The sequence below is a fragment of the Parathielavia appendiculata genome (assembly GCF_033297405.1).
Source record: "Parathielavia appendiculata strain CBS 731.68 unplaced genomic scaffold N657scaffold_2, whole genome shotgun sequence".
Taxonomy (NCBI): domain Eukaryota; kingdom Fungi; phylum Ascomycota; class Sordariomycetes; order Sordariales; family Chaetomiaceae; genus Parathielavia; species Parathielavia appendiculata.
This window is the reverse complement of record NW_026944221.1, coordinates 131,304-158,209: the sequence shown is the minus strand read 5'-3', so window position 1 is coordinate 158,209 and position 26,906 is coordinate 131,304. Positions and strand designations below refer to the sequence as shown.

The 26,906-nt window shown below is 56.8% G+C and overlaps 9 protein-coding genes across 9 annotated transcripts; 5 read left to right on the top strand and 4 right to left on the bottom strand.

The window, feature by feature from the left end:
* Positions 1-906: 906 nt before the first annotated feature.
* Positions 907-2,283, bottom strand: N657DRAFT_173356 (RNA-binding domain-containing protein). The gene is made up of 4 exons (XM_062786078.1): positions 2,165-2,283; positions 1,956-2,073; positions 1,589-1,845; positions 907-1,508 (listed from the first exon to the last, which is right to left on the bottom strand). Exons 2-4 carry the CDS (start codon positions 2,028-2,030, stop codon positions 1,241-1,243), a joined length of 600 nt encoding a protein of 199 aa, XP_062650481.1. The 5' UTR covers positions 2,031-2,073; positions 2,165-2,283; the 3' UTR covers positions 907-1,240.
* Positions 2,284-2,450: 167 nt separating this feature from the next.
* N657DRAFT_640573 (uncharacterized protein) lies at positions 2,451-2,770 on the top strand (the record flags this gene model as incomplete). Its single annotated transcript, XM_062791994.1, has 1 exon — positions 2,451-2,770. Exon 1 carries the CDS (start codon positions 2,607-2,609, stop codon positions 2,766-2,768), a length of 162 nt encoding a protein of 53 aa, XP_062650480.1. The 5' UTR covers positions 2,451-2,606.
* Positions 2,771-3,069: 299 nt separating this feature from the next.
* Positions 3,070-4,425, top strand: N657DRAFT_564689 (uncharacterized protein; the record flags this gene model as incomplete). The annotated part of the gene is made up of 1 exon (XM_062788303.1): positions 3,070-4,425. The coding sequence occupies one exon, from the start codon at positions 3,070-3,072 to the stop codon at positions 4,423-4,425; it is 1,356 nt and encodes a 451-aa protein (XP_062650479.1).
* A 986-nt stretch (positions 4,426-5,411) lies between these two features.
* Positions 5,412-7,020, top strand: N657DRAFT_173425 (amidohydrolase 3). Its single transcript, XM_062786079.1, has 3 exons — positions 5,412-5,516; positions 5,623-6,094; positions 6,151-7,020. Exons 2-3 carry the CDS (start codon positions 5,665-5,667, stop codon positions 6,969-6,971), a joined length of 1,251 nt encoding a protein of 416 aa, XP_062650478.1. The 5' UTR covers positions 5,412-5,516; positions 5,623-5,664; the 3' UTR covers positions 6,972-7,020.
* N657DRAFT_610680 (inosine monophosphate dehydrogenase) lies at positions 6,963-9,047 on the bottom strand. Its single transcript, XM_062790337.1, has 5 exons — positions 8,655-9,047; positions 7,978-8,566; positions 7,742-7,834; positions 7,514-7,690; positions 6,963-7,460 (listed from the first exon to the last, which is right to left on the bottom strand). The coding sequence occupies exons 1-5, from the start codon at positions 8,785-8,787 to the stop codon at positions 7,352-7,354; spliced, it is 1,101 nt and encodes a 366-aa protein (XP_062650477.1). The 5' UTR covers positions 8,788-9,047; the 3' UTR covers positions 6,963-7,351.
* Positions 9,048-9,131: 84 nt separating this feature from the next.
* N657DRAFT_640570 (SPX-domain-containing protein) lies at positions 9,132-11,345 on the bottom strand. Its single transcript, XM_062791993.1, has 3 exons — positions 11,037-11,345; positions 10,757-10,957; positions 9,132-10,687 (listed from the first exon to the last, which is right to left on the bottom strand). Exons 1-3 carry the CDS (start codon positions 11,086-11,088, stop codon positions 9,384-9,386), a joined length of 1,557 nt encoding a protein of 518 aa, XP_062650476.1. The 5' UTR covers positions 11,089-11,345; the 3' UTR covers positions 9,132-9,383.
* Positions 11,346-14,277: 2,932 nt separating this feature from the next.
* On the top strand, positions 14,278-17,787 carry N657DRAFT_630685 (uncharacterized protein; the record flags this gene model as incomplete). Its single annotated transcript, XM_062790996.1, has 4 exons — positions 14,278-16,435; positions 16,792-16,974; positions 17,087-17,264; positions 17,337-17,787. The coding sequence occupies 4 exons, from the start codon at positions 14,278-14,280 to the stop codon at positions 17,785-17,787; spliced, it is 2,970 nt and encodes a 989-aa protein (XP_062650475.1).
* Positions 17,788-18,191: 404 nt separating this feature from the next.
* On the bottom strand, positions 18,192-20,334 carry N657DRAFT_640566 (tubulin-domain-containing protein). The gene is made up of 6 exons (XM_062791992.1): positions 20,174-20,334; positions 20,079-20,119; positions 19,840-20,006; positions 19,582-19,764; positions 18,768-19,526; positions 18,192-18,690 (listed from the first exon to the last, which is right to left on the bottom strand). Exons 1-6 carry the CDS (start codon positions 20,179-20,181, stop codon positions 18,460-18,462), a joined length of 1,389 nt encoding a protein of 462 aa, XP_062650474.1. The 5' UTR covers positions 20,182-20,334; the 3' UTR covers positions 18,192-18,459.
* A 1,093-nt stretch (positions 20,335-21,427) lies between these two features.
* On the top strand, positions 21,428-26,896 carry N657DRAFT_610662 (phospholipase D; the record flags this gene model as incomplete). Its single annotated transcript, XM_062790336.1, has 1 exon — positions 21,428-26,896. The coding sequence occupies one exon, from the start codon at positions 21,428-21,430 to the stop codon at positions 26,894-26,896; it is 5,469 nt and encodes a 1,822-aa protein (XP_062650473.1).
* Positions 26,897-26,906: the final 10 nt, after the last annotated feature.

Genomic DNA, 26,906 nt, shown 5'->3' with positions numbered 1-26,906 from the left:
AATCGAGACATCAGGCAAGCGCTGGTGTTGGCGTTGAGACTTAATTCCATGCGTCAGATTCCCCTCGACAGGGCAGGCCTACCTAGGGAATCAGCACCCGCCCGTGCCACCAAGGCATCAATGGTGGGCTCCATTTTGGGCGCAAAAAGACAAAGACTTTTTTAGCAGGCGTTTACCGGGTAAGATTCTGAACCCTGCAAACACCTTAGCCCAACTACAACCCAAAGAAGAAGTGACGAAGCCCCGCGCAGCCGGATGATGCGGATATCTAAGGTAGGAGGGATTCACATTCGTGGTTACTTAGGATGTTGATAAATGATTTGAAGTCTGTTTCTGCCCTATCATTAACGGTTTCTAGCTGTACCATTGTCTATTCCAGTGTTTTGCATCGAAAGTTCCGATCGATAACCGTTGTGGCGTCTATCTCCACCTGGGGGGATTGGAGCAGGAGGGGTCGTCGAGCTCATAGAGTGATGACTGGTAGCCGTACGGTGGAGGAGCGACACATAGTCCGGCCAGTGAGTATTCTCAAACATCCCTGGAATTCCCATTTCCGCTCGTATGTATCATGAAACTCGAGGCGTGAGCTTTGCATCGGGAAGAAGATTGGCCTTGGTAACTCTAAGCTGTCCTGGTGTGCCCCTCAAGAAGCTGGGTAACGCTCTCATAAGGTAATCTTGGAAATTCTGTGGTCATATACAATACAGGTACTGTGTGATATGGGACTTTGATAGGATATTATTGACGTCCAGAGGAATCCCGGGAACAACAACGAGCAGATCTGAGAAGCCTGAGTAAGAGAACATAGTATGCAGCCATCATCGAGCAGCCGTGGTGACTTCAGGTCTCCCCGCTGACTGTATCCCTCAACATGAGACACAACAACTCCATCCCCAGTCAGATGAGGACTCGGCACTCGAGAACAGCTAGGATCCTCCCAATAATCATATAATGGAAGACGAAGCAATCCTCGATACGTCTCCTGCCAATGAGGGGATTTCGAACAACGACCTTTTGTCGATCATGCCCCGGGATTTCCCCGAGCTGACTTTCCGTTCTTTTGCCCAAACCCTCTGACGCCTTGCCGAAGCAAACAATACAAAGTATCCCGTTGGTACAAAAAGAGAGAAAACAGAAAAGACATCGACGAGCCCTGCCCGGTCCTATATCAAGGGGGCCGAAAGACCGTCAACCTCCTTGGAGAATAACATCCCCCATCCAAAGCGACTCCGAATACACTTCAGTAAGGTGCGAACCCGCGACCCCGGCCCCGGTAGCCCCCGCGGTATCCTCCTCCTCTCACCGAATATCCGTAGCCGCCACCTCTCCCGCCGTAGAAACCACCACGGCCACCGCCGCGGAACCCACTCCTCCCGCGCCCGCGCGACATGCCCGGGATGTTTGTCCGCTTCGGCTCCACCTTGATGGTTCGTCCTTTAAAAACACTGTCGTTGAGCACGAGGGCTTGGGCGACGAGGCTGGGCTCGCTGAACTCGACGTATGCGTAACTGTGAAAACTCCCTGTCAGAACTTCCATCACAATCGCAAACATCATAATCAAAGTCTGGCGCCCAAGATTAAACCCTACCCCTTTGGCTGGCCCGTGAACTTGTCGAGCAGGATGGTGACGCGGTTGATGGAGCCGCAGCTCTGGAAGTGCGCCTGGAGCTCCTCGGGCGAGGTCGAGTAATCGACGTTTCCGACGAATATGCTCCGGTTGTCGACGTCCTCCTTGTCCTCGCTCAGGTCCTGGCGGGCCTGGTCGAGCGACGCCTGCATCTCCCGCAGCTTGGCCGCCTCGGCCTCCATCTCGGCCACGCGCCGCTTCATGGCCGAAATCTCTTCCTGATCATGTCCAGAAACTAGTTAGCCTCCTCTTATTTGTCCTTCTGTGTTCTATCTTTTGCCTTGGCGCTGCAGTGGGACAGCCGGCCTGATGGAGAGTCTTGTCGCACCTCATCGTTGTCGCCGTCGCCATGATCTCGCGACTCGTCGTGCGGTTTCTCCCCGTCCTTGGGCGAGCTGCTCATGTTGGCTTCGTCGAAGGGGTTGGCAAGTGGGAGAGCTGTGAAGCTGTGCGAATCTGGGTCAGTGGTCATAGCCGGCGGAGGTTGGGTTGAGAGTGTGGGGTTTTGCGCATATGCTTGTGGAACGCGACGCGAACTGAGTTAGATGAAAATGAGGTATCAAAATGCAACCTGGCGAACCTGGAAGGCAACAAAGCAACGCAGTAAGGCTTACAAAAATAATTCTGAAGATTGGAGGAAGCGCTCTCCCGTCACTTTATTGGATGGTTTGTGATGTTCTTAGATACACCAAACCGGCCGCTGTTGACTTGCAAGCAGTTGACGCAACGCCGAACAACATTGCCCAAGCCCGTGAGCAGCGCGCCCCATCACGTAATAAAGTGTAAGATACTTGAAATACGCAGAGTTACAGGGCTACCTTATCTGTTTCCTGTTCTCCATTCATTACCTATTATTACATTCAGAGTCCATGGACTTGGTGTAACTTCTGGTGTAACTTGATGTCGACAAATTGGTGCTGTCAGTGAGCTGTCCCTTCCCAGACATTCCAACAGTTGGCGTGTTTCGATTGTATCGCGCATGGTTTCCTCAAGCAACTTCCAGGTTACGCCTAGCCAACAGACTCTCGTCATGTTCCCTTACTCGGCACTTTTGTGCTCTGGCTTGTTTGTTCACAGAAATGCTGAGCGTCGTGCGATGGCTGTCACAAGAAGCTTCCGAGGTGAACAGCTGGATCTCTAGAGGTGAGTGCCGCAGGACCAGGCACCGAAAGTCATCCCCGATATTGTCTAGGAACCTGACTCGGCAGACAGCGTCGAGAAAATTCACATCATGACGGGATGCAATGAGAAAGGAAGCAAGACTGGCTGCATGCGAATTGCCAATGGGACGAAATCATGACTGAGGGTCTGAGGCCTACCAATAAATGCCCCGCAGGGGCCAGCCATTTCTCTTGCTTCCCACCTAAACCCAACGCTCTTCGCTCCTCAATTTACCGTCACCAGCCTGTTTCGTCGGATTCGCTCTCAACAAGGCCGCAAACATGTCGCTGGTTCCTCCGGTGACTTGTGATGGCTGGTTCTACTCGGGGGAGCTCTATGTCGAGGCGAGCGGTCACAACCGGCACCGCCGCGCGACTATCCCGGAACTCAATGCTCTTTTTGGCGGTAACGGTGGCTCTAAAGATCCCCCAGGCCATTGGTACGAGGCGCAGCTCATTCATTACGGTCTGCCGCCGTCCAAGACCAAAGGAACCGCCAAGATGAGGCTCTTCGAGGCCGTCAACAAGGGGAACTTGGCCGTGCCTGCTCACATCCTCAGCATTGAGGCCGAGTTGAAGAAAGAATGGACCAAGCGGGAGCGCGAAGCCAAACAAGCGCTCAAAAAGGCGGCAGCACCGGCTGCAGCCACACCCGCTCGAGGATCCAGCAAGCGCAAGGCTGATGAAGGAACCAATGTCAACATCAACCTCTCTGTATCTATTGGACCCCGGGGCAACGTCCAGATTACCACCCCCGAGCCCGCAGCAAAGAAGACCAAGACCAGCTCGACCAGCAAGAAGTCGGCTCCCACCAAGCCAGCTCCCACCAAGTTGACCCCGGAAACATCCACGCAGACGGCTAGGGTCAAGAAACAGACAGCTCGGCGTGGCCCACCCTCATCGAGGGTCGCCAGGTCCGTCTCCTCCCGTCCGGCACCCTCCTCACCCTCCGATGAGCCAGCTACGCGCCCGACGGCTCCACGCACGAAACAGACGGCTCGGCGCTCCCGCCCATTCATCATCGGAGCTGGCCCGGGCCGATCGACCACAACCGCGGCCTCCTCCCATCAGCTTCCCCGGTTTGATATCACCCCATCTCAGTGGGACTTGCCCGACAACAACGACCCACCGCCTCCCTACCCAGGATCTCCTAGGGTCCACGGTAGTGGCATCTACGACAACGGTTATACCAACGACAATGCCCAGGCCGGCAGCCAGCCCCTGCCTGCCCTGGGCCTGCTGAACGGCCGGTACCGCCTGCGGTGCACGGGCCCGCGCGAGTATGTTGATCGCGATGAGGACTCGAGCATCATTTTCACGCTGGACGGCGAGGCGCTCTGGGGCTTGTTTGAGATTGGCCCTCTGAAGGGCATCCTTCGCCTGGACGAGCGGCCGTGGGCGGCCTCGCCCCGGCCGATGTACTTTAGCTGGCGGGGGGAAGATAGTCAGGGCGGGGAGCACGACGAGGCGGATGACGGGAGCTATGTCAAGTTTCTGGGGGATGGTGTGGTTGTGGGCAGGATTGGGTTTTACGGGGGGATGCTTGAGTTTAGTGGGTATCGTGTTAGTGGGCAGGCGACGCGCAGCGAGATCGGCGTGTTTGAGATGAGGCGGGAGTGGGAGGAGCGGCGGCTGTAGTTGTGCCGTTGCTGGTTATCGGGTTTGTGTTCACATGTAGGATATCATGTCGGCGTCAGGAAAAGTACAGTGCAATCTCTGATGGTGTCGGTGCCAAGAACAATCGGGGCAGAACTGTGCGTTACCTAAACTGCTAAGTCTCTACGTGTAAGGATAGCAAGCAACGACGAGAATAAGTATCATTGTGCGAGCTGCACGGACGATATGGTCATGGAAATGGGTTTCCCGCCTGTTGCTTTCACCGCGGATGGTCGATAATAGGCGGGTTGCCCCTAGTTGGTCCAACTCCACTGCACGCTGATCGGGCTTCACCGGTGCCGAACAGGAGGGTTTCGTAACTTCTGTTTGTGGATTTGTCGGTCCGGCCCTTCGTTCTGTATTTGGGTCATAACATTTCAAGCAGTCAGTACATTTTTTCATGTGAGCACTCGAACAATCAAAGTCTTCCCTCTCTACCATCCACCAATACTAACAGCACACCAGTCACAGCAACAAGCCAATGTCCTCTTCCTCATCCTCCCCAGCCCTCCGCTGGGGCCTCCGCCTGTTCCTCCTCGCAGGCGGCGCCGCCGTCGTCCTGACCTTACAACCCCGCCTCCTTCCCAGGCGCGTCTTTAGCTATTCCTCATCACCCCACAACAGCTATGCCGCAGCCGTGGGCAATGATGCAGGTGCGGTGCAAACATACTGTTACCAATCCGTCCGCACGGCCGCCATCGTCCACGACGACGACAACAACAACAGAGACGAGAAAGTCAACTGCTTCTCGGTGTCTCCAGATGGGAAATTCACCAGCGTCTTTTCCTCTTCTTCCACAACTGCTTCCTTTGCGGAGTTAGTCGAGCGGCATGGGGAGATTGAAATTAGAAAGGGCCATGTCCTCCCCGGTCTATGGGACGGCCACGGCCACCTGATCCAGTACGGCGAGTTCCTGCACTCGGCTGACTTATTTGGAGCCAACTCTCCGGATGAGGTGAGGAGGCGGCTGCGGGCGTATCTGGCGGTGAATCCTGGCGTGGGAACCAGGGCGGAGTGGGCGAGGGGGATCGGGTGGGATCAGATGACCATGGGCGGGACGCCGTTTGCTGCAGGTATTCCCCGTTTCTTTCCTTCTCTTCTTTTTTATCTATTTATTTATTATTTATTTTTTGCAATATTCATATGTGGTGAGTTCGGCGTGCTGACTGTGGCTCGTAGGATTTGCTGGAGGAGGACGAGGTGCTCAGGGGAAAGTACTTCATGCTGGACCGGGTGGATGTGCATTGTACGTGGGTGTCGAAGGCGGTGCTAGATTTGCTGCCGCCGGATCTGCCCGAGGAGGTGCCTGGCGGTGAGATTGTGAGGACGCCGGGGATGGGAGTATTCTGCGACAATGCCATGGATTTGGTCACGTCGCTGTGGCCGAAGCCAAGAAAGGAGCGGAAGAAGACGTTTGTGGCGTCGGCCATGAGGGAGCTGCACAAGGTTGGGTTGGTGGGCATACATGACGCGGGCGTGCTGCCGGTGGACATCGCCATGTATGACGAGATGAGCCGGACCGAGGACTGGTCGCTCAGGGTGTACGCAATGGTGGAATGCTCGCGGAGGAACACGTTTTGTCCGGACGAGGCATCCAAGCTGGAGCATCCGGAGGGTATGCTTTCGGTCAGGAGCGTCAAGCTGTTTGCAGGTAGGCAGTCGATTCCCTATTTTCCGTTTACTTAATATCCAGACTGACCATCGCAGACGGCGCCCTCGGAAGCTGGGGCAGCGCCATGATCGAGCCATACTCGGACCGCCCGGACACATCCGGCTCTCTCCTCGTCAACGCCTCGACTCTCACCTCTCTTGCCCGCTCCTGGTCGGCTGCCGGGTTCCAAGTCAATATCCACGCCATCGGCGACCTAGCCAACCGGCTCGCCGTGGACGCCCTCGAGGCCGCCCTTAAAGACCTTTGCCCGGACTCCCACCAAGAAAACCTCTCGGCTTGCCAGGCCCGCCACCGCTTCCGCATCGAGCACGCGCAGACCATCCACCCGGCCGACCAAGAACGCATGCACGCGCTGGGCATCATCCCCTCGATCCAGCCGACCCACGCCACCTCGGACATGGCCTACGTCACCCGCCGCCTCGGCGAGGAGCGCACGCGCTCCGAGGCCTACCGCATGCGCTCGCTGCTGGATAGCCACCCCGTCCTGGGGAGCGACTTCCCCGTCGAGCCGCCGAACCCGTTCGAAGGTATCTACGCGGCCGTGACGAGGAAGAGCCCGCGCACGGGATCTGGGCCGCCGGGCCACGAGGCGGGGTGGCATGTTGAGGAGGCCTTGAGCTTGGAGCAGGCTTTGGATGGATTTACGCAGGGCGCGGCCAGGGGCGCGTTCCTGGAGGGGAGGGCTGGGGTGATTCTGGAGGGAGCATTTGCCGACTGGATCGTGCTGGATGAGGATATTGGGGGTGTGGGGAAGGAGGAGTTGAGGGGGTTGAAGGTGAGGGAGACGTGGATCGGGGGGAGGAAGGTTTACCAGAGGGAGGTAGAGTCAGGGGATGAGGTGAAGGAGGATCTGTAGCGGTAAGTAAATTTAGAGGTGCTTTTAGAGATGGTTACAGTACAGCCCTGGTTTCTTCGTTCGAGTGGTACATGGTGGCCAACCACCTGGAGATAAATTATAAGTTAGATCTAAGGAAAGTAAGAATTTGGAGAGTAAGGAGTGTAAGTGAAAGACATGGAAGAGGAGGATAAATAGTAAGAGAAGAAGGGAGAGGAGAACGAAGATAAAGTGGAGGAGGGAATAAAAGAAAGAGTACAAGAAAGTGCAAGTGAAGAAGATTTAAAAGTAGAACAAGAATCATAGTAACTAACAAAGTTTCATGATAAACAACAAACCAGGACTGAGTTGTAGAGGTTCTTGAAACCAGTAGAATGAAGGGATCTGGTCTTGCGTTTCTTTTAACTAGCAGACTGCAGTCCCCGAATCCGTCTGAGGGCATCACCTCGCACCTCCCTTACGATATCTGCTGCTGGTTGAATTCGTTTCACCAGGCCAACACCGGTGCCCCTGATTGTTCGTTAGCAGCAGCGAACTCGTGGGTAATATTCGAGGCTACGCACACCCAAGTGATCTTCCGCGACGTGTCGCCCGCCTTGTCGGCCTCCTTAAACAGCCGTCTGTTCTCCTCCAGCGGCATGCCGGCAGCGTGGTCCTGCCAGGACTTTCCAGCCAGAGCTCGGCCGTCATAGATGCCGGACCAAATGGGAGTACCCTGGATGTCATCGAGGACGGGGGTCCTAAGACTTGTGAGCCATCAATTCCCCCCTCCCACAGTCAGTGGCGCTTACTTGACAGTGGCAGGCCCCCCGTCTCTCGTCTCGAGGATGAGGTTCCTGCGAAACTCCGGCGTCCAAGCCTCCTCAGCAACGGTGAACTGAACTCTATTCAGCATTCCGTCACCACGCTCAATCAACCCCATTTCGACAAGCAGATCACCTACCCTAGTTCCCATGACAGCCCCCTCCGCCCCTAACAAATCCATCACTCCTTATCAGTATCTCCCACCATTCGCACACACACACACACACACACACAAGAGAACTTACCAAGTGCCAAAGCAGCCGCCACGCCCCTCCCATCTACAATGCCCCCCGCCGCAACAACCACCACCTCCCTCTCCCCCAACCCCAACTCCTCCCTCTCCTGCGCCAACATGTCAACCACCTCAGGTACCAAACTCACCACCCCGGCCCCGCCCGCAAACTGATGGCCCCCGGCATCCACCCCCTGACACACAAGCACATCAACCCCGTCCCTTGCGGCCTGCCTTGCCGCCGCAACGGTACCGACCTGGAACATGACGACAAATCCTTCCGCCTTCAGCGCGGCAATAGCAGTCCGAACAGCGCCCGAGGCAACGTCGTCTGCCCGCGGAGCGAAAAGCCATACCGCGGCGGGCCGGTTGGCGCGGAGGAGGGGCAGGGCGGTGGTGAGGAAGTGAGTTAGGAAGGAAGGGTGGGAGAGGATGAAGCCTGCTCCGACGGGTAAGGGATCATCATATTTGGAAACAGTGGGGAGGATGTTGAGTTTGGTGCGGGCGGCGGAGAGTTCGCTGTCGAGGGTGGTGAGGTGCGTCGAGGAAGGGGTGAAGTCGAAGCCGGCGGGTATGATTCCTGTGATGTGATCAGAATGAAAAGGGTAAGTTGGTTATGATATAGTGAGTGTGATGAATTAGGGAAAGGTAAGGGAGGGTGGGCATACCGAGGCCGCCTGCTTTGGAGACTTCTGCTGCGAGGGTGCTGTTGGCCGTGCCCAGCATGGGGGCGCTGATGATGACGGGATGCTGGGCGTGCGGGAACAGGGCCGTGAGTTTGCTTCTGGTTTGGTGGACCATTTTATGCTTGTATGCTCCTTTCCGCGGAATCTCAATTTCTTGATGGGCTGGGTGTGTAGTTTGTGTGTGAGGGGAGTTGATGCGGGGACATTCCCCTTACAAGTCAGCTCGTCTGACCAAGACATAACTGGAGCCGACTAACAGGCAACTTGTATTACGCAGCGACTTCAAATGATTAGTGACGAGTAAGATACTGCCCGAGTTGGTAGGTAAGATTTGTGCCACAGTCGAGCAACATGGCCTGTAGCGCTGACATGTATCGCTCCATATTGGTAAGCACTCCATTACAGGCGGGACGGAGGGCACGAATGAGGATTGCAGATATGTATATACCTATTTACTATGTCATTGATAATTCGTGATCTATTCATGGGTTCCTATTGCTAGGTCGCAAATGCTGCCGTCTTGTACACTGCCCGCCTAATGCTCCGAACGACCGCGAGAGAGTTCCCTGTCTGCTGATAACTTGACAGAAGTCCCCAAGAGCTGTCCATATAACAACCTTGCTGATACCAGCGTGACCGATAGCCCGGTATACTATCCTGGCCCCGGACTATCCCAGCAGAAAGAGAAAGAAACCCAACTTCAGCGCTTCATCATAACCTCGCATTCCCCATCACCATTACCAACAGCACCCCGTCCACAACACACACCCCCGCAAAAGCAAACCACACAGCCAACCTACCCAGCAACCCGCGCTTGTCCCTCTTGGACCCCGTCAGGCACAGCCCTGCGCACGCCAGCCCGAGACTGGTCATGATACCCAGCGTCACGCCAGCATCCACCTCGACCCGCATCTTGTGCCGCCCCGCAGCGATCAGCACGGCGGCAATCCCCATCAGCACAAACGCAACTCCGAAACACCCCCACGTCGCCCACAGCAGCATCCGCTCGCGGTGCCGCGCCATGCGCTGCTCCGTGAGGCTCGGCAGCGCATACTCGCCGTAGCCGTTACCCGCCGCGTAGTGCGCGCTGTAGCCCGGCGGGAAGAAGGGCTGCTCGTCCGACGAGGATGTGTACCCCCTGTTCCTTCCGGTGAAGGAGCTGCGCCGGCTCTGCCGGTTGGAGGGGAAGGGAGTGTCCAGGTCGGTTTCGGTGCCAGCGGTCGTGGCGTTGCTGGCCGCGACGGCCCCGCCCGGTGGGGTGGAGAAGTAGCTCGGTTCTGCTGGGGGCGAGCGGGTTGTGCCGTACGCGGCCGAGTCATGGTGGTTGGGGAGGAGGCGCCTGCGTTCCGGTTCCGCAGCGGTGCTGTCGCCCTTGGTGCGTCTCGGACGGGGCGAGATCCATGCGGTCAGGCTGTGAATGGGCTTGGAGAAGAACTCGCCGAAGGCTTTGATCCCAGGAAAGCTGTCTTCATTTGGGTCGATGTAGATGGCGTATTCGTCGTTGGCGTTGCGGTCAAAGTCGCCGGCTTCGCTGCCGCATTCGTACTCGTTCCAGTAGCCAACAGTAGGCCGCGATTCTGTAGCGACGATCGTCTCGCTTGGTGAGAGTTGCGCGCTGGCTTGGCGGGAAGATCTGGGCTCGCGTGCTGACCAGTCCGTGCTATTCGGAAGGTCCACTGGCAACGCAGCATGCAATGTCTGGCACAGGTCATCATACTGCGATCGCAGCTGGGAAAAGTCAAGTCTTGTGAAACTTTTGGGGTGGGACAGGATGGCCTCTTTGAAACGGGCGCCAAGTGTCGACGAACCAGTCCATTTCCTGTACTTCTTGAGGATCTTGCGGAAGGCAACCACCTGAGCGTTGACGAAGCGCTCGAGGGACTTAATGTCGTTGCCGCATTGCAAGAGTGTCTGCTCGTACTTGGCGAATCGCTGCCGCTTCTTCAGCGATATGCGGTCCGGTCCCGAGGTCGCACAGCGAAGGATGAGCCGGTGTATCTGACCCGAGAGATGCTCTGTCACGTTTGGAGGACTTGGTCAGTTGGACAACTTTATTTCCTCGATGAGCCAACCCAGGAACATACGTAACCGCCTTGCGAGCTCGTCGGCCTTGCTGACCACGAACATGTCGACCCGGTCGTGTTGACGGCACAGCTCGGCGTAGAATTCATCTTCGAACTTGGCGAGGGCGGTGTTCGGACGGCCGGGGATGGCTATTGCTGTAGCCTGGTCCTTGGTTGTGTGAGCCTTGATGTGATGTTTCAGTGAATTGTAGTCGATGTTATCTGGAACGTGGGTGCATGAGAGATCAGCAACCGCCACCTCGGCATTGGACTCCTTTTTTGGTGAGACATCGGGACCTACGAAGGCTCCATTGCGGTACCGACTCCTTCTCGAACTGCTCTCCGTATTTCATTCCCTGCGATTCGCTTGTTGTACAAGCACAATTTGGTCCTCCGAGGTCGAGGGTACAACGACGACAATAGCGACTAGGGTGGACAAACGCGTGGTATAACGGCAAGTAATGGCTATTAGCAGTCTATAGTTGTGGCATTGGCTCCTGCGATGTGGCCTGCTTTGGATTATTCGCTTCGAAACAAATACGCTATTCCTGAGTGCTAGCGAATTCGCCTATTGCCAGTGGGGGGTTGCAGTGCCTATTTGAAACAAGACGATGGGCAGGAGGCGAACAACTGGTTGTCGGTGTCATAGTGGAATTATACAAAGATGGTACCTGTTGGTGGGGCTCTTGTTTGTTAGTCGCTTGGCTCGCTTTGGTCTGGGCAGGCACATGCATCGGGGTGGGCCGCCGCATCGAGCTGAGCCGGTTTACAACAGCCATTGTCTGTCCCGCAACAAGACCCCGCCACAGGGCTCCTGTAGAAACCCCACTGGACCAGACCCTCTCAAGCGACTTCTTGAGGTTCGTCCGAGTCGCAGAGAGAAACACTGTATTCCCTCCGCCGCGGCTGAGACAAGCCATGATACTCGCTTCGGGACTCGGCAATCGCACCGACATCATCACGCGTCTCTCAGTAGACTTCACTACCTTACCTCAGGACGCATTGGCACATCATGTGGATAGGAGAAGAGCACCCCGGCAGAGAAGTGGCTTTGCTGCAGTTCTGCACACAGAACGTATCTCTTGTCATTGGCTGCTGACGGGAGGATAGACGTCTACCTTACCTAGTCTCCGGTTTCCCCGCTCTGATGGCTATGGTAAATCTGATGATGTTGCCACTCCAATGGCGTTCGAGTTCCGGTGAGAAGTGAATCAAGTGGCCCTCCAGATTGTCTCCCGCCCGTTGCGCGCCCTCAAATTGCAAAACTCGTCAGTTTCCGGTAGCAAATTTACGAGGAAGCGAACTCTGTTAATCGTTATCTCGTCATTCTCGACTGTAGCCGGATAGACCCGCTCGCGGCCTTGATGAGGCCGCATAACCTGTTCCCTGTCGACCGTCATCGAAACAGGCCATGATGTATAGGCCGGATGTTGACCACCAGCTGTTAGGCCCGTCTAACAGCCACGTGGGTGCAGAGCCGCCTCTGAGTGGCTACCGAACTTCCATCTTCCGTATCCACCAAGGTGACATCCTGCGACATCAGGGACGCGGCGGAAGAATGCAACAGCAAGAGTTCTTTACCCGAGGCCAGGCGGAAAGTGTCCAGACTATTGATTACACACCGTGTATTGTCCACTACGGATGCTCACTACGGCTACTCACTATTGGACTGCATGCAGACATGCACGGTTGGTGATTCCGAGACCCTCGCAACTTGCTCACCTTGGGCTGTGACGATGCAACGGTAGACAGGGAATGCCCTCGTCGTTTTTTGCGCGGATGCTGACCGATCAGGAGTTGGCAAGCTTCGGGGCCGGGGGGGATGAAGCTTTTCTCCAGCCAGGCCCGTATTTGCTGCAGGGAGGCCGCAAGATTCTTCCCTTTGCTTCGTCAATAGTTGGTTGCTCGCATCTCCCAGAAGCGTCTCCCGCCACTTGAAGAAAACACACGATGCTACTCTGAAAATTGAGCCGGTACGAACTTACCAAGAAGGGCCGACATAACTGATTGAGCCTTCTAAAGAATCCGGACCAGCAAGGCAAGTGCTCACGTGCAGACAGCCACCACCTGGGCTCGATAAACTCAGGTAAGGTTTCAGTTGCTGCAGTTGGCTGATGACTGGGCCATGTGATTCTTGTGGCGTTTCATATTCGTAGATAAGAAGGACGAGTAAATGGAAGGCGTTGCCTGAGCTACCTGTTAGGCTGTCTGCATTAGAGATATTCTGGAGTCAAGACCGGTTCCCATGATCGAGCTGGGGTGGCCCGCGACTCTTCCCCAACCGAACTTGTTTGGACTTGGCAATCAGACGCCGGGGGGACAGACGGAGGCCTGTCGATGTGATCGGCGCAAATCGGCTGCCGCTCCCGTCACGACCATGTCGTTGTCGAAGAGGAAGGCTCTCGCGTGATCAACCCACCGAAGCCCCGCCGTGCCCCCGGCCACAGACGGGCCAACGTCCGGGATGATGGGGTCTCGGAGAAACAGCGGAAGCAGCTGCATGGTACGGTAAGTGGAGGGCAAAAAGTGCAACAGGAATTGTCAGAGGGTCTGAGTTACGCCGATCAAGCAGCTGTTTTGGCAATGAAGAACGAATGATTCTGACTATCGATGCGCACTTGACTCAAAGCCGCAGCATGGAGGCTCCATTGACGAAAGGGAGGATGGAAGGTTCGTGCGTAGGGTCCTGCCTGGTCCACGAGACACTGGCGGTGTCGGGTTGGAGGATCATGTTGCCGAAAATGGAGAGATTGGAGAGCGGGCAAGAAGAGTGCTGTTGGCACCGAGGCTGGGCAAAATCGAAAGATGGCACGACTACCACCAGAGCCAACAAATGGAAACAACGCCTTGACCATAAATGAGGTGCTCGGAGTTTGTGACGGGTACAATCAACTTCAATGCATCTTGCTAACCTCAAGCTAGCTGTTGGGTTCCCATGGATGAGTTCGAGTTACACTCTAGATTCATTCCTCTGTCATCCTCGTCATCAACAATCCGGCTCATGGTTCGAACTCGCACAATACCCAGTGCTCCGTATTCCCTGCTGCGTACCAGTACCTTAAATTTTGCAGGGCATTGAGCATGCGTTGAGTCTTCTGCCTCCGCGCGAGTCGAAGGCGGGTTTGTTCTTTGTCGTACATTTCAAAGTTCAAGTTGTCTCCAATATTGTACTGGAGCTTCCAGGGACAAGCCGATGTCGCGACAGTGAGACCCTGAGAGCAGAATGGAAAATAAGTCGGGACTCGGGGTGTTGGTGGCCGTTCAGCCACAGAACACGGGAACAAAGTTACTGCCGCTTGAAAGCTCGGATCCACCTTGCTCACGGCCTTCATGTTATTGGTTAATCTTGTCGGCAGGAGTGGAGTCTGTCCTCAGACCGTCCGAAATTTTTGACCGAAAATCGTGCAACGTCGGATGCAGTCTGCGATGGGATTATGGCGTCTGAGCTGAGCAAACGCGCAACACCAGAAGGCATGGCGGGGACGGGCAGCACAACATCCTCCCTCACATCCACATCGCATACCCTCACGAACGCCCCAGCCATGGCCGAAGCTATCACCCAACCCCAGAGCGACTCGGCCGTCGCGGTGTTCCTCGACTCGACTGTCCCCTCCAACCGGCACGCTTTCCTCTGCCCGTCGCCTCTGCTTCCGAATGGATCCCTCGAGTTAGCAAAGGAAACCCTGGACGCGCTGGCCGGCCAGATCGCCGATCAGCAGCAGCAGAGATTGCGGAAAGCCGGCAAGAAGCGGAAGCGGGATGGAACACAGGACAAGTCGGCTGTCTTGAAGATCAGGAAGCTCCATATTAACGGCTTCGAGACGGGTCAGGTGTGGCAGCAGGCCAAAATGATCATTACAAGCGCGCTTTACGAGGCTACTCAACTCCTCGGAGAACTGGAAGACAGTGACGAGGTCCAGCTGCTCAAGGGCGAGGAGGTGGAGGATGCCAAGGCCATTGAGCTCGGCGAAGATGGGCTCGAGGTGGGCTCGGAGGAGGACGAGTCTGCCAGTGATGGCGACTCCGAGGAGTCAGACGATGAGGGCGCAAGTTTTGGGAACGAAGACGAGGAGATGCGTGACCTCGAGGCTGAAGAGGACGAGGAGGAGGACTCCGACGAATACGACGAGGGAGAAAATGAGGATGCTGCAGATGAAGCGGATGGCAAAGCGAAGGGCGAAGATGATTACGATGACGAGCGCGAAGACGAGCTGGTCGAGGATCCCAACGGTCTCAACGACGGCTTTTTCTCAATAGATGAGTTCAACAAGCAGACACAATGGTTCGAGGACCAGGATGCTCGCGGAGATCCGAACACGGACCATCTCGACGACGAAGAGTCAATCGATTGGCATGCGGATCCCTTCTCCGCGAAGAAGTCTCGCAAGGAAGGAGATGATGAGGATGACGAGGACGAGTCAGAGATGGAGGAGGGCGAACTTGGTTCCGCACTTAGCAAAAAGGACCTGGAAGGCCTGGACGGCGGAAGCTACGAGGAGGAAGAGGGGAACCTACAGGATGATATCAACGACATGGGCCTCGACCTCACCGCCAACGACATCTACTATAAAGACTTCTTTGCCCCGCCGAAGAAAAAAAAGAAGCCGGGCAGCTTCAAGAAGCGCCCGAGCCTACCAGAGCCCTCAAGGCCAGACGATGCTGATATCGAGCGAGCTGAAAACGATGTTCGTCGTGATCTCTTTGATGATCTGTCGGAGAAATCAGATTCCGAGGACGCCTTGTCAAACGTCTCGGCTGGCGACCCCAAGTCGCGTCGTTCAGCCCACGAGCGGAGACAAGCCAAGATAGCAGAGGAAATCCGCAAGCTCGAGGCTGAATTGGTGGCCAAGCGGGCCTGGACCCTTTCCGGCGAGGCCGCTGCCGCCGATCGGCCAGTCAATTCGCTCCTGGAAGAGGATATGGACTTCGAGCATGTCGGAAAGCCTGTTCCCGTCATCACCGAAGAAGTGTCCGAGTCTATCGAGGAAGTTATCAAGCGCCGCATCCTCGCCGACGAATTCGACGAGGTGCTTCGCAGGCGCCCTGACACACTGGGCAATCCTACCAATGCCCGGCGCGGTCTTGTCGACGTCGAGGACACCAAGGGCAAGCAGAGTCTGGCCGAGATCTACGAAGAAGAGCACATCAAGAAGGCCAATCCTGACGCCTACGTCAGCCAGGCAGATGAAAAGCTCCGTCGCGACGAGGAGGAGATAAAAAACACGTGGAAGGAGATCAGCGCCAAGCTCGACGCGCTCAGCAGCTGGCACTACAAGCCCAAACCCGCCGCGCCGACTCTCACGGTCGTTGCCGATGTGGCCACGGTCGCCATGGAGGACGCACAGCCCACGACTGCGCAGGGCGTGGCTGGCGGCAAGAGCATGATTGCGCCGCAGGAGGTGTACGCGCCGCGCAAGGATACGGCCGAGAAGGGCGAGGTGGTGACCAAGAGCGGCTTGCCGGTGGCCAAGCAGGAGATGAGCCGCGAGGAGAAGGCGCGGAGACGCAGGCGCGAGAAGGAACGCATCCGCAAGGCCGGCGGCGTCGACGCGAACAAGTCTGTCAGCAAGAAGGCCCAGGCGCAGCGCGAGACGATTAGTGACCTGAAGAAGGGCGGCGTCAAGGTTATCAACCGCAAGGGCGAGGTGGTAGGCCTGGACGGCAAGAAGGTGGTCGACCAGATAGGGCCGCAGAACAGCGGTGCGTTCAAACTGTGAGGTAGCCATGTAAGGTGTATGTATTTTAAGGTCCCCGGTTTTGGTGACAGTCCAACGGCGACTCTAGAAGAGAGAGAGCAGTGCCGTTGTCCAGCACACATCGGTTGGTCTTCTGAAATCAACAATCTTTTTGAAAAATCATGTGACAAAAGAAAATTTAACGGATGGACAAGACACTTCCGCGACGTCCATGTCACCAACACCTGGAGCTAAACCTCCCGTCCTTCCCACTCAGCTTTTCCAGTGACGTACTTTGGAGGGTTGGCGGGCAGAGGAGGCTCTGTGGGGCACCCTCTATCGTTGACCAATAATGTAGCTCCTATTTGTGCAATGTTCAAGGATTTGGCCCGTGTGTTCAAGAGGCGAAAAGCGATCAGATTATCAACTTGCAACTGCCGCCGTGGGGAGGCGCTTTTACTCGCGACGACTGCCACCTCTCCACTCCTCTCAGTCCTGCTTCGGACATACACAATCTCGAGATGCTTTCTTCTGCGAGGACAGGCGCCTCGCTGGCCCTGCGAGGTGAGTTTGTCGCCGACTTCCTCTCCCGTTCCCCAGAGACCATTTCACGCATTGTCTCGCCTCCCCCTTGTCTAGAGACCATTGAGGCTGACAAGTCGATATACCTGCACAGCGCGGCTAACGACTTCACTCGTCCCCTTCCGTGCTGCCGCCGCCATCTCATCTTCATCCCGCAACGATGCGGCGAGCGCCGTCCAGCCACACGCCGGGCTCGGTCTCGCCAGACGCGAACGCAAGGAGGTTCCGCTTCCCAGCCAGGAGGGCACCAAGGGGCTGGTACAATACGCGCTGTTCGTTTCCCCCAACCGACATCCATCCACGATTACATGTCCTCGTGCTAACCACAAGGCGTGATGTTTCAGCACAACCCTCGACATCATGGCCAACTGGGCCCGGCAGTCCTCGCTCTGGCCCATGACGTTCGGCCTCGCCTGCTGCGCCGTCGAGATGATGCACCTCTCCACGCCGCGATACGACCAGGACAGGCTGGGCATCATCTTCCGCGCGTCGCCGCGCCAGTCGGACGTCATGATCGTCGCGGGCACGCTGACCAACAAGATGGCGCCCGCGCTGCGCCAGGTCTACGATCAGATGCCCGACCCGCGCTGGGTCATCAGCATGGGCTCGTGCGCCAACGGCGGCGGGTACTATCATTACAGCTACAGTGTCGTGCGCGGCTGTGATCGGATCGTCCCGGTCGATGTCTACGTCCCCGGCTGCCCGCCCACGAGCGAGGCGCTCATGTATGGCATCTTCCAGCTGCAGAGGAAGATGCGGAACACCAAGATCACGAGGATGTGGTACCGCAAGTAAGAGGAGGGTTTTGGTGGATGGGGTTGAACTGGCGGTGGGGGAAGGGCGGGTTGCTTATAGGGCTGGGAAATATTATGGGCCTTGTTAAGTAGGCGGACGGCCTGGGAAAAGCAGACTCCCAGAAGAAATAGGGGAGAAGTCGGTTGGCAAGATGGTTTCCTCTTGCCGACATCCATTTTTTTTCCGTCCCCTTCTTGTGCCGATTCTGTACATACGGTTTTAAAGACGCCCGAGCAAAATGCGGTTGGGCTGTACAGTATGCCGATGCCTGGCTATTTTATTTCTTTCTTGATGATAATGATGAGGCGTGGCGCTGGTAATGTTGGACTACGTCGAGATGGAGTGGCTCGCGGATATTGGTGAGCGGTATCAGTATTTGGGAGTGGGCATGGAGAGATCATCTCAAGCCAAGCTTCGCCTGCCTTAACACCAACTCTCAACGTGGACCATGAATGGTCGTCTGAAGCCATGTTGTTTTTAAGGGTAGGAATCATGATCTCTCCGTAAAATGATGGTCAATGCAGGAGAGCCCGCCATTGCCGGCATGGTTGTGCTCCTAAACGCCGTTATCATAACACTCATTCCAGCGCCTGTCGCAAATTTCCCAGAGCGGAGTCCCCAACACCAGTAGCCCAGTACGCTATATCCTCAAGCTGTACCCACAACACCGCCTTAACCCAGCCTCTTGTCCGTTTCAGCGGATGTCGCCTGCTCGCCCATGTCTGGGTTCAGGTAGTTCGCGTCTTCAGCCGCCTCATACTCGGCGATGAGATCCGCCACCACCTCTCTCGCCTCGTCAAACTCACTGAGGTTGTCAGAGAAGGGTGTCGTTTTCTTGTACCCCTCCAGGAAAGCATTCCGCTTCCGCATGCCCTCGTACTGCCTGAATATCCTCTTGAAGAGCTAGAATGTAAAGAGTGAGTCCCATGTACAAAGAGTGGGGCGGAGTATAGAGAGAAGGGATTCTCTATGCTACGTACCGTGGCAATGCTGGTGTGGTTTGCCAACATGAGCCCGCTCACGCGGTGGGCCATGGGAATGTACGGGCTGCGCTTGGTCAGCGCCACCTGGATGCTGGCGGGGCCCCATGGGATGAAGGTGGCGAGGCGACGCTCCCGAATGCGCAGCAGGCTCTTGTGCACGTCAGTCGGATCTACCTCGCCCTGGATGACGTTGAGGATGGAGATGTAGCAGCTCTTCTTGCCCGGGACGGTCGACACCATGCGGTTCTTGGGCTGCAGCAGCCGCCGCATGACGTCGAGCACGGTCGTCTTGCGGACTGTCTTGGCCTGCTCGACCTGGTCGCCCGTGAAGGGCGTGTAGGCGGTCATGAGAAAGTGGCATCGCGGCGTGGGAATGAGCGACGCCAGGATGCTGACCAGGTCGTTATGCATGTAGCCCGGGTATCGGAGCGTGGTGGTGCTGGCCGACATAACGGTCGACACGAGCTGGTTGGTCTGTTGAAACGACGGCTCTTGGAGGTGTAGCCTGTCGGCGGCGATGTGCGCGAGGGCTCCGTTGTCGAGAACAACAACCGAATCGGCGTTTTGCGTGAGCCTCCTCATGGTCAACATGCTGTTGTAGGGGTGGACAACAACGTCGCCCGAGTTGGTCGTGTCTGGAAAGACTGAGTATGTCTGTATGATTTTCTTGGGAAACCGGTCGTTCAACCGCTCCAGAAGAAACGACCCCAACCCAGACCCCGTCCCGCCTGCAATGGAGTGCAGCATCATGAAGCCCTGGCAGCTTGTTAGCTGGGCCTGTAGCTAATGCCTCGGTGTGTCGGATACCCACCTCGAGCGAGTCACTACCATCTGCCTCTCGGTCGATCATCTCCATTATTTCTTCATGCACCGACTCTCCCGTCTGATACCCGTCGCCCCAGTTGTTGCCGGCTCCCACGCCGCTCTTGCCCACATAGAAGTTCTCAGGGTTGTATATGTTTCGGTAAGGCCCTGTCTGGATGCCATGAATGACCTGAGGTACATCTTAGTGACTGCCGGCAGTTCAACTAACAAAAAGTGCCTAACATGAATCTGGGCAGTGACGTACTCGTGGTTCGAGATCGATCAGGATGGCTCTTGGGATGTATCGTGTGTCGTCGCTCTGGTAGTAAAAAACATCTTTGCGGTCGCCGCCTTCTGTAGCAAAGTCCTCGAGATTCCCGTCTTGGCTGATGCCGTGCTCCTGACAAAGCTGCTGCCAGAACTGGCTGCCGACTTTGTAACGTCATTGTATTAGTCCTGTGCTGTGGTGGGTTTGGGGTGGCTGCCCAAGGGATAAAAACTGACTGCTGTTGCCGCACTGGCCGGCCTGAATGGTAATTATTTCTCTATAGTCATGTTAGAAGCCAATATCGGTGTTTCGAAAATGACATCCGATGTACCTGGGCATGGTGGTGGCATATGGGGCATCGGCAATGCGAGACTACTGGGAGAAGAGGCGCACGCGTTGATGCCGTTGGAGACGCGTTTTTGGGGCCCCGCCAGACCTTTAGAGGAGCAACCCTGTCTGCTGACTGTTTCACTTAGTACTCTGTAAATAACCTCCCTTCCCAAGAAAGCTTCCTGAACGTGAAGTGCCGGGATCGATCACAAGCGGACGTTTGTTCCTCAACGCCCAGCTAAGGTACACACGGCTTGTTGGAACGGTTTGCTACAATGATTACCATACCGATTCGTCTCAACCGCATGCAGTACGTAGTTATCCTTTAGGCCGCCCTGGATTGCGGATGGGTTACGGCATTGACCGAACAGACGGTGCGTTCCCAGGACAATCAAACACAAACATGTATGGTAATTACCCCAGAACTGAACAGATCTCTGTTCTTACGGATGTCCGCCTCCTTTCATTATCTGCTTCTCCTGCCTAGTCAATGATAAAGCCAATTGGACGGCCATGACAGGCACCGTTACAGAGCCGTATTCACATACCACAGCAAGGAATGACACTGTACTTGTACCGCAGTAGTGAGCTAAAACGCACCTAACGTGGGGGACTTGCCAAGGGCCCGAGCGGGACGTTTCCGTGCGTGGGGTCACTCCACAGCCAGATTGCATGGCAGGCGGCCATTCATGCAGACGAACCCTTGTTCTAACCCACGCAGCCTATTAACCTGACCAGGTAGACGGAACCTCACCTGGGGAACTTGACAAGAGGCAGCCAACAATCACTGACCAGCTGTTGACTTTGGTGCTGCATCAATCCATCGTTCGCCTGACGCTGGGCTGCTCAATTCACCTCAGGTACAATACCTCCACCCTCCCAACCAAATCAAGCAGACCAAGCTTCGAACCGCAGACCATCGCAGTCCCATCCATCGGGCTACCCGCACCGAGTATACCCCAGCCGGAAATCCACGACACCCCAACTTTGCCCGTGTGCTGCCTTGCGGATCAAAACGCATGCGGTTGTGCGCCGGCTCGACGAACCAACTCTCGAATTGCAACTCGTTTCAGACTGTAGTCGAGCCGCGCCGCTCGGCCTCCCGGCACGAGTTCGTGTCGTATCGGTGCAATTATCTCGGTCTCGCTTTTTACTTTTGGATCAGGTCTGCGCCCAATTGAGAGCGGCATGCCTCGATAGTGAGGACTGGGGATATCAGTTTGATTGTCTCGGTAGCTAGAGCGTTTAGCAAGCCATGGCGGAAAAGACCCGAGCAGAGCCTGCTGGCATGATACGGAAGGAGACCACTCTGGCGTCGGGTACCTTCTCCGAATTGCCCACCATTCAGCAAGCAAAGGTGTTTGGCCCGGCATCGCCTCTCGGTTCTGACCAATTCGACTTCGCACCCAAGCCGAGCCCTCTTCGCGAACAAAGCACCGCCGATGCCGAAGCGCCCGACTACATGAATGGAGGGCATGCTCGTGACAGAGTATCTCCACATACAGTTCCTGACGGCCGCCCCCAGCCCCCAATCTCTAACATCGATGCGGTCCCGCAACCGACAGACTCGCCCGAAGGGACCGAACCACCCTCGCCGGTTGCGGGAAGGAAAAGCGTTCAGTTCACCCGGGACGATGCAATTTACGAGCCTCCAGCAACGCACTCAAGGAAAGACTCTTGGGACACAAGAGAAGCTCTGGGGAAGCTTCGTGGTTCAGGTTTCATCACGAAACTAAAGGAACTCGCCGGGCCTAGCGGATTGCAAACTCCAAGAGCTGCGAGCGTGGGCCCTGAGCTGCAATCCACGGCAAGCTCGCCGATCGCATCACGACAAGCAACGCGAACTGCGCGCGATGTGAACGAGGGAAGCGATGATGATGCGGATGCCGAAGAGACTGCCGATGAGACCGCTGCAGGACGTTCAAAAGGGAAACAGAAGAGGAAAAGGCGGATGAGGAGACTCAGGATGGAATCCCATTCCGTTCCCACTACTCCTCAAGCGAGCTCACTCGGGCCCGAAACACCCGATGCTCATAGCCGCCTTGCCTTCCTGAGACGTGCGGCTCTGGTTGGCACTGACGATCATGGCTTTTCTGAGGGCGAGGGTCGCGACCGTCTTACAGGTCAGCGCGGTCAGAGAGGGGGGATGAACCGGATGTCCAAGCCAGCCGGAGAGGGAGAGGAAGTCGACCACCCCTCTGGCTTGCGAGTCGGCCACCACTTCAGGCGTTTCTCCGCCCTCGGGGGTGGCGCGTCTGATGGAGATGTCATGAGTCCCAGAAGACCCTTCTTTGGAGCTGACAGGGCATCGACGTTCGGTGTCCAGAAGTGGCGACAGGTCAAGGGCGCATTGAACCTCTTACGCAAGAAAAAAGATGAGCAATTTGACTTTTCCAAATCCGCAGAGCTGATGGCCGAGCTCTTTGGGGGTGCTCCGGCCGTCTTGATGCTCGCAAGCATGATCCAGCGGGATGAGCATGGGAACAAGAGAATACCCGTTTTGCTGGAACAGCTTAGATTGAGGATCGTCGACAGCACTCCGGCCGAGGACAAGGACAGCGAGCGGCATTGGCTCTTCACCATGGAGCTCGAGTATGGCAGTGGCCCGAGCCAGATGAAATGGACCATCCAGAGGACCATCAAGGATATTCTGAACCTGCACTGGAAGTACAAGTTGACTTTGGGCAACGAGGGCTTCTCTTCCAAGAGTTCCGATCACAGCGCCAGGCGGCCCAAGCAGCCCAAGTTTCCCCTATCCGCCTTCCCGTATCTCCGTGGCGTCAGAGGTCTGGACGACAACGAGGGAGAGGAGCCCGGTAACGACATTCGCGGGGAGGAAACCGCCGGCGAGGTCACTGCCGGCGAGGGAACAGTCCAAGAAGGCACCGACATTGACGATCGGCCACCCATGCGCAAAAGGCGTTCTCGAATGACCTACCTGGCTGGGCGACGAAAACCCTCTACCCTAGGTTCCAATGCGGACCTCACCCAAATCGTTGCCGAGGCGGCGGCGCAAAGGAGGAAATATGTCGAGAGGCAACAGAGGATGCTGGAGAAGTACCTCCAGGACATGATCCGTTGGCTCATGTTCCGAGCCGACAGCAACCGTCTCTGCCGCTTCTTCGAGCTGTCTGCCCTTGGAGTCCGGCTCGCGGCTGAGGGCAGCTACCACGGAAAGGAATGCTACCTGCACATTCAGTCGTCCCAAGGACTCGACTTTCGCAGGGTGCTTACGCCGGGCAAAGTCATTGCCAGGCATAGCCGGAAGTGGTTCTTGGTCCGGCAGAGCTACATTGTCTGTGTTGAGTCGCCCGAGAACATGAACATTTACGATGTCTATCTCGTCGATTCGAAGTTCAGGATCAAATCCAAGAGCAAAGACAAGCACCTCCATCTCATCAAAAGTCGAGAACACGACGAGGGCATTGAGAGCCTCGATCCGTCTGTCCGTCGGCCAGCCGGCAAGCATCACACGCTCAAGATCATCACTTCGGAGCGGAAAGTGAAGCTCTTTTCGCCCAATCAACACCTCATCGCCCAGTTTGAAGAGTCCATCATGGAGATGCTGAAGGCCACTCCCTGGCACCGGGAGAACCGCTTCGGCAGTTTTGCCCCCGTCCGGACCGGTGTGCACGCCCAATGGCTGGTTGATGGCCGCGACTACATGTGGAATGTCTCGCGCGCTATCAGCATGGCAAAGGACGTCGTCTACATCCACGATTGGTGGCTGAGTCCCGAGCTGTACATGCGACGGCCAGCGTGCATCAGCCAGAAGTGGCGGCTTGACCGCCTCCTCCAGCGAAAGGCTGCCGAGGGCGTTAAGATCTTCGTCATTGTCTACCGCAATGTGGAAGCTGCTATCCCAATTGACTCCGAGTACACCAAATTCTCGCTTCTTAACCTTCATCCAAACATCTTTATACAGCGGTCACCCCACCAGTTTAAGAAGAACCAGTTCTTCTTTGCCCACCACGAAAAGATCTGCATTGTGGACCACGACATCGCCTTCGTCGGCGGCATTGACCTGTGCTTTGGCCGGTGGGACACCCCAAAACATCCAGTGGTGGACGACAAGCCTACCGGCTTCGAGCCTCAAGATGACCCGAAGGACGCTGAACACTGCCAGTTGTTCCCGGGCAAGGACTATTCCAACCCAAGAGTCCAGGACTTCTCCAAGCTTCACGAGCCATACGAGGAGATGTACGACAGATCGGTGACACCGCGCATGCCTTGGCATGATATTGCCATGCAGGTCGTGGGCCAACCGGCACGAGACCTCACTCGCCACTTTGTCCAGAGGTGGAACTATGTCCGGCGTGGACGAAAGCCCACCAGGCCGACGCCGTTTCTGCTCCCTCCTCCGGATTGTAAGCAGGAGGAACTGGAGGCGATGGGTCTTACCGGCACCTGCGAGGTACAAATCCTCCGTTCAGCCACGACCTGGTCGCTCGGCACCGAGCACACGGAGCACAGCATTCAGTCGGCCTACATCAAGATGATCGAGAATTCTGACCACTTCGTCTACATGGAAAACCAGTTCTTCATCACCAGCACCGACACCTTGAACACCAGGATTGTGAACGGGATCGGTGACGCTCTGGTCCGCCGCATCATGCGGGCTCACGAGAATGATGAGGACTGGCGGGCTGTCATCGTCATGCCGCTGATGCCAGGGTTCCAGAATGAGGTGAACGAGCCGGACGGTTCCAGCGTGCGGCTGATCTTGCAGTTCCAGTTCCACAGCATCTGCCGAGGAGAGCATTCCATCTTTGGGCGCCTGCGGGCCGCCGGCATCGAACCGGAGGATTACATCCAGTTCTTCAGTCTCCGGCAGTGGGGCAAGCTCGGGAATGGCGCCTTGACAACGGAGCAGTTGTACATTCACGCCAAGTGTATCATTGTGGACGACCGTGTCGCGCTGATCGGATCTGCCAACATCAACGAACGATCGATGCTGGGAACGCGCGACTCGGAGACAGCCGCCATCGTCCGTGACACGGACATGATCTGGTCGACCATGGCTGGACGCCCGTATCAAGTCGGCCGGTTTGCCCATACGCTGCGTCTCCGGTTGATGCGAGAGCACTTGGGTCTTGATGTGGACGAGATTCTGGAGGAGGAGCGGCAGGCTGACCTCGACCGCGATGAGCAGTTCAGAGCGGAAATGCATGAAATCTACGACGAGGCCTCGGACCGTTCGCCTGTGGCGGAGAGCACAACGCGGGGACCATCGTCGTTTGGCGAGCTACCTAAGACGTCGACGTCTCTCCCCGAGTCCCATAGCCCCAACCACGACGCTGTCACGGAGGAGCCTCGCCGTAGGAGCCGTACACTTTCCAAGTCTTCAAAAGGCCCAGTGTCTCCTGCGGAGTTTCCGTCGCACAAGCGAGACGTTGAGGGTTTCGGCCCCGACCGATGGAAGACGGCGCAGGAGGAAGGGTTGGACCAAGGCAGGGATTCTGTCATTGTCAGCGACCGCGAAGTGCTGCTCCACAATATCGCCGCAGAGGGCAAAGGGACGCTTGACAGCCCGAGTTTCCCGCATAAGCTTCGTCGCCCGTCCGGTACCTCAACTCCTGAGGACGCCGGAGGTCATGAGGGCATGCCGCCCATGCCGCCGTTCGACAGACGAACGACCGAACAGGCCGGTCTTCCGCGGGCCAACCAGCTGCCGACTCTGCCCGTGGTCGACGATACCGACATTGGCGGTCCGCCGATCCGGGTTGACTCGGCTGGTCGGGCGGTCGAGAGCGCATCTGCCATCCTCCCCATCGACATCAAGCTGGCCGACATTCACAAGGACTGCATGCGTGATCCGCTCAATCCGTCCTTCTACGACGACGTGTGGTGCCGCGCGGCCGAGAACAACACGCGGATCTACCGGCGCGTCTTCCGGTGCATGCCGGATTCCGAAGTAACCAACTGGGCCGAGTACAAGGAATTCATCTCGTACAACGAGCGCTTCAAGAATAGCATGAATGGTCAGCGGACCAGCGAGGACAGCACTGAGAAGCCCCATGCCGCCCATGCCGCGCTCGGGCCAGCGAGCCAAACCTCGGCAGGCGCTGGCATCGGCGCTCCGGGCCCGGCTGCGGGGTTTGCTGCCATGACTGCCATGACAGAGAAGCTGGGCAATGTGGACAAGTCGGCCGTCAATAAGACGGGCCCCGTTTCTAGGGATGCTGCATTCGACGAGAAGCGGGCTACCACAACGCCGGACGACGGCCTGCTGCAGCCCGTAATCACGAAGGCGCGAGATTCGGAGAAGCAAGAGCAGCAGCACGCAGCCGTCAACTCGAGCCGCGACACCCTCCCTTACAACACAACAACGACAGAACCCAACGCGCGCCTCGGACCCAGGCCGGACAGCAGCAGCCGCAAGGAACGGCGTCCGACCTTTTCCAGCCAGGAGAAGCCCCCGCCTTCGACGGGCGTCAGCGGCGCCGGCAGCAGCAGCAACGCGGACGGCGGCGCGGGTACTGGTGGTGGTGCTTGTGTCAAGCCGACGGGCTCGCAGAAGCGGCGGCGTCGGGCGACGACGACGAGGGGCAGCCGGCCGCGGTTTAGCGCGGCCGACGAGTTGTTGACGAGGGCCGAGGCCGAGGAGTTGCTATTGCTGACGCAGGGCCCGCTGGTGCAGTTTCCGTATGACTGGCTGGTGGTGGAGGAGACGAATGGGAACTGGCTGTTTCAGGTTGATCAGGTGGCGCCGTTGGCTATTTAGTAAGTCTCTC

What these genes read in the sequence shown, in the direction of transcription:
- N657DRAFT_173356 (XM_062786078.1), bottom strand. Translation starts at nt 2,030, where the DNA reads ATGAGCAGCTCGCCCAAGGACGGGGAGAAACCGCACGACGAGTCGCGA. An exon ending in GCGACGGCGACAACGATGAG is followed by an intron (nt 1,846 to 1,955) that starts GTGCGACAAGAC and finishes GGACATGATCAG; the next exon opens with GAAGAGATTTCGGCCATGAA. An exon ending in TTCACGGGCCAGCCAAAGGG is followed by an intron (nt 1,509 to 1,588) that starts GTAGGGTTTAAT and finishes GAGTTTTCACAG; the next exon opens with TTACGCATACGTCGAGTTCA.
- N657DRAFT_173425 (XM_062786079.1), top strand. Translation starts at nt 5,665, where the DNA reads ATGCTGGACCGGGTGGATGTGCATTGTACGTGGGTGTCGAAGGCGGTG. An exon ending in GAGCGTCAAGCTGTTTGCAG is followed by an intron (nt 6,095 to 6,150) that starts GTAGGCAGTCGA and finishes TGACCATCGCAG; the next exon opens with ACGGCGCCCTCGGAAGCTGG.
- N657DRAFT_610680 (XM_062790337.1), bottom strand. Translation starts at nt 8,787, where the DNA reads ATGGTCCACCAAACCAGAAGCAAACTCACGGCCCTGTTCCCGCACGCC. An exon ending in CTCCAAAGCAGGCGGCCTCG is followed by an intron (nt 8,567 to 8,654) that starts GTATGCCCACCC and finishes ATCACATCACAG; the next exon opens with GAATCATACCCGCCGGCTTC. An exon ending in TCGCGGAAGATCACTTGGGT is followed by an intron (nt 7,461 to 7,513) that starts GTGCGTAGCCTC and finishes ACGAACAATCAG; the next exon opens with GGGCACCGGTGTTGGCCTGG.
- N657DRAFT_640570 (XM_062791993.1), bottom strand. Translation starts at nt 11,088, where the DNA reads ATGAAATACGGAGAGCAGTTCGAGAAGGAGTCGGTACCGCAATGGAGC. An exon ending in GGTACCGCAATGGAGCCTTC is followed by an intron (nt 10,958 to 11,036) that starts GTAGGTCCCGAT and finishes CCCACGTTCCAG; the next exon opens with ATAACATCGACTACAATTCA. An exon ending in CGAGCTCGCAAGGCGGTTAC is followed by an intron (nt 10,688 to 10,756) that starts GTATGTTCCTGG and finishes CAAACGTGACAG; the next exon opens with AGCATCTCTCGGGTCAGATA.
- N657DRAFT_640566 (XM_062791992.1), bottom strand. An exon ending in ATGGTAGTGACTCGCTCGAG is followed by an intron (nt 19,527 to 19,581) that starts GTGGGTATCCGA and finishes ACAAGCTGCCAG; the next exon opens with GGCTTCATGATGCTGCACTC. An exon ending in ACCACACCAGCATTGCCACG is followed by an intron (nt 18,691 to 18,767) that starts GTACGTAGCATA and finishes TTTACATTCTAG; the next exon opens with CTCTTCAAGAGGATATTCAG.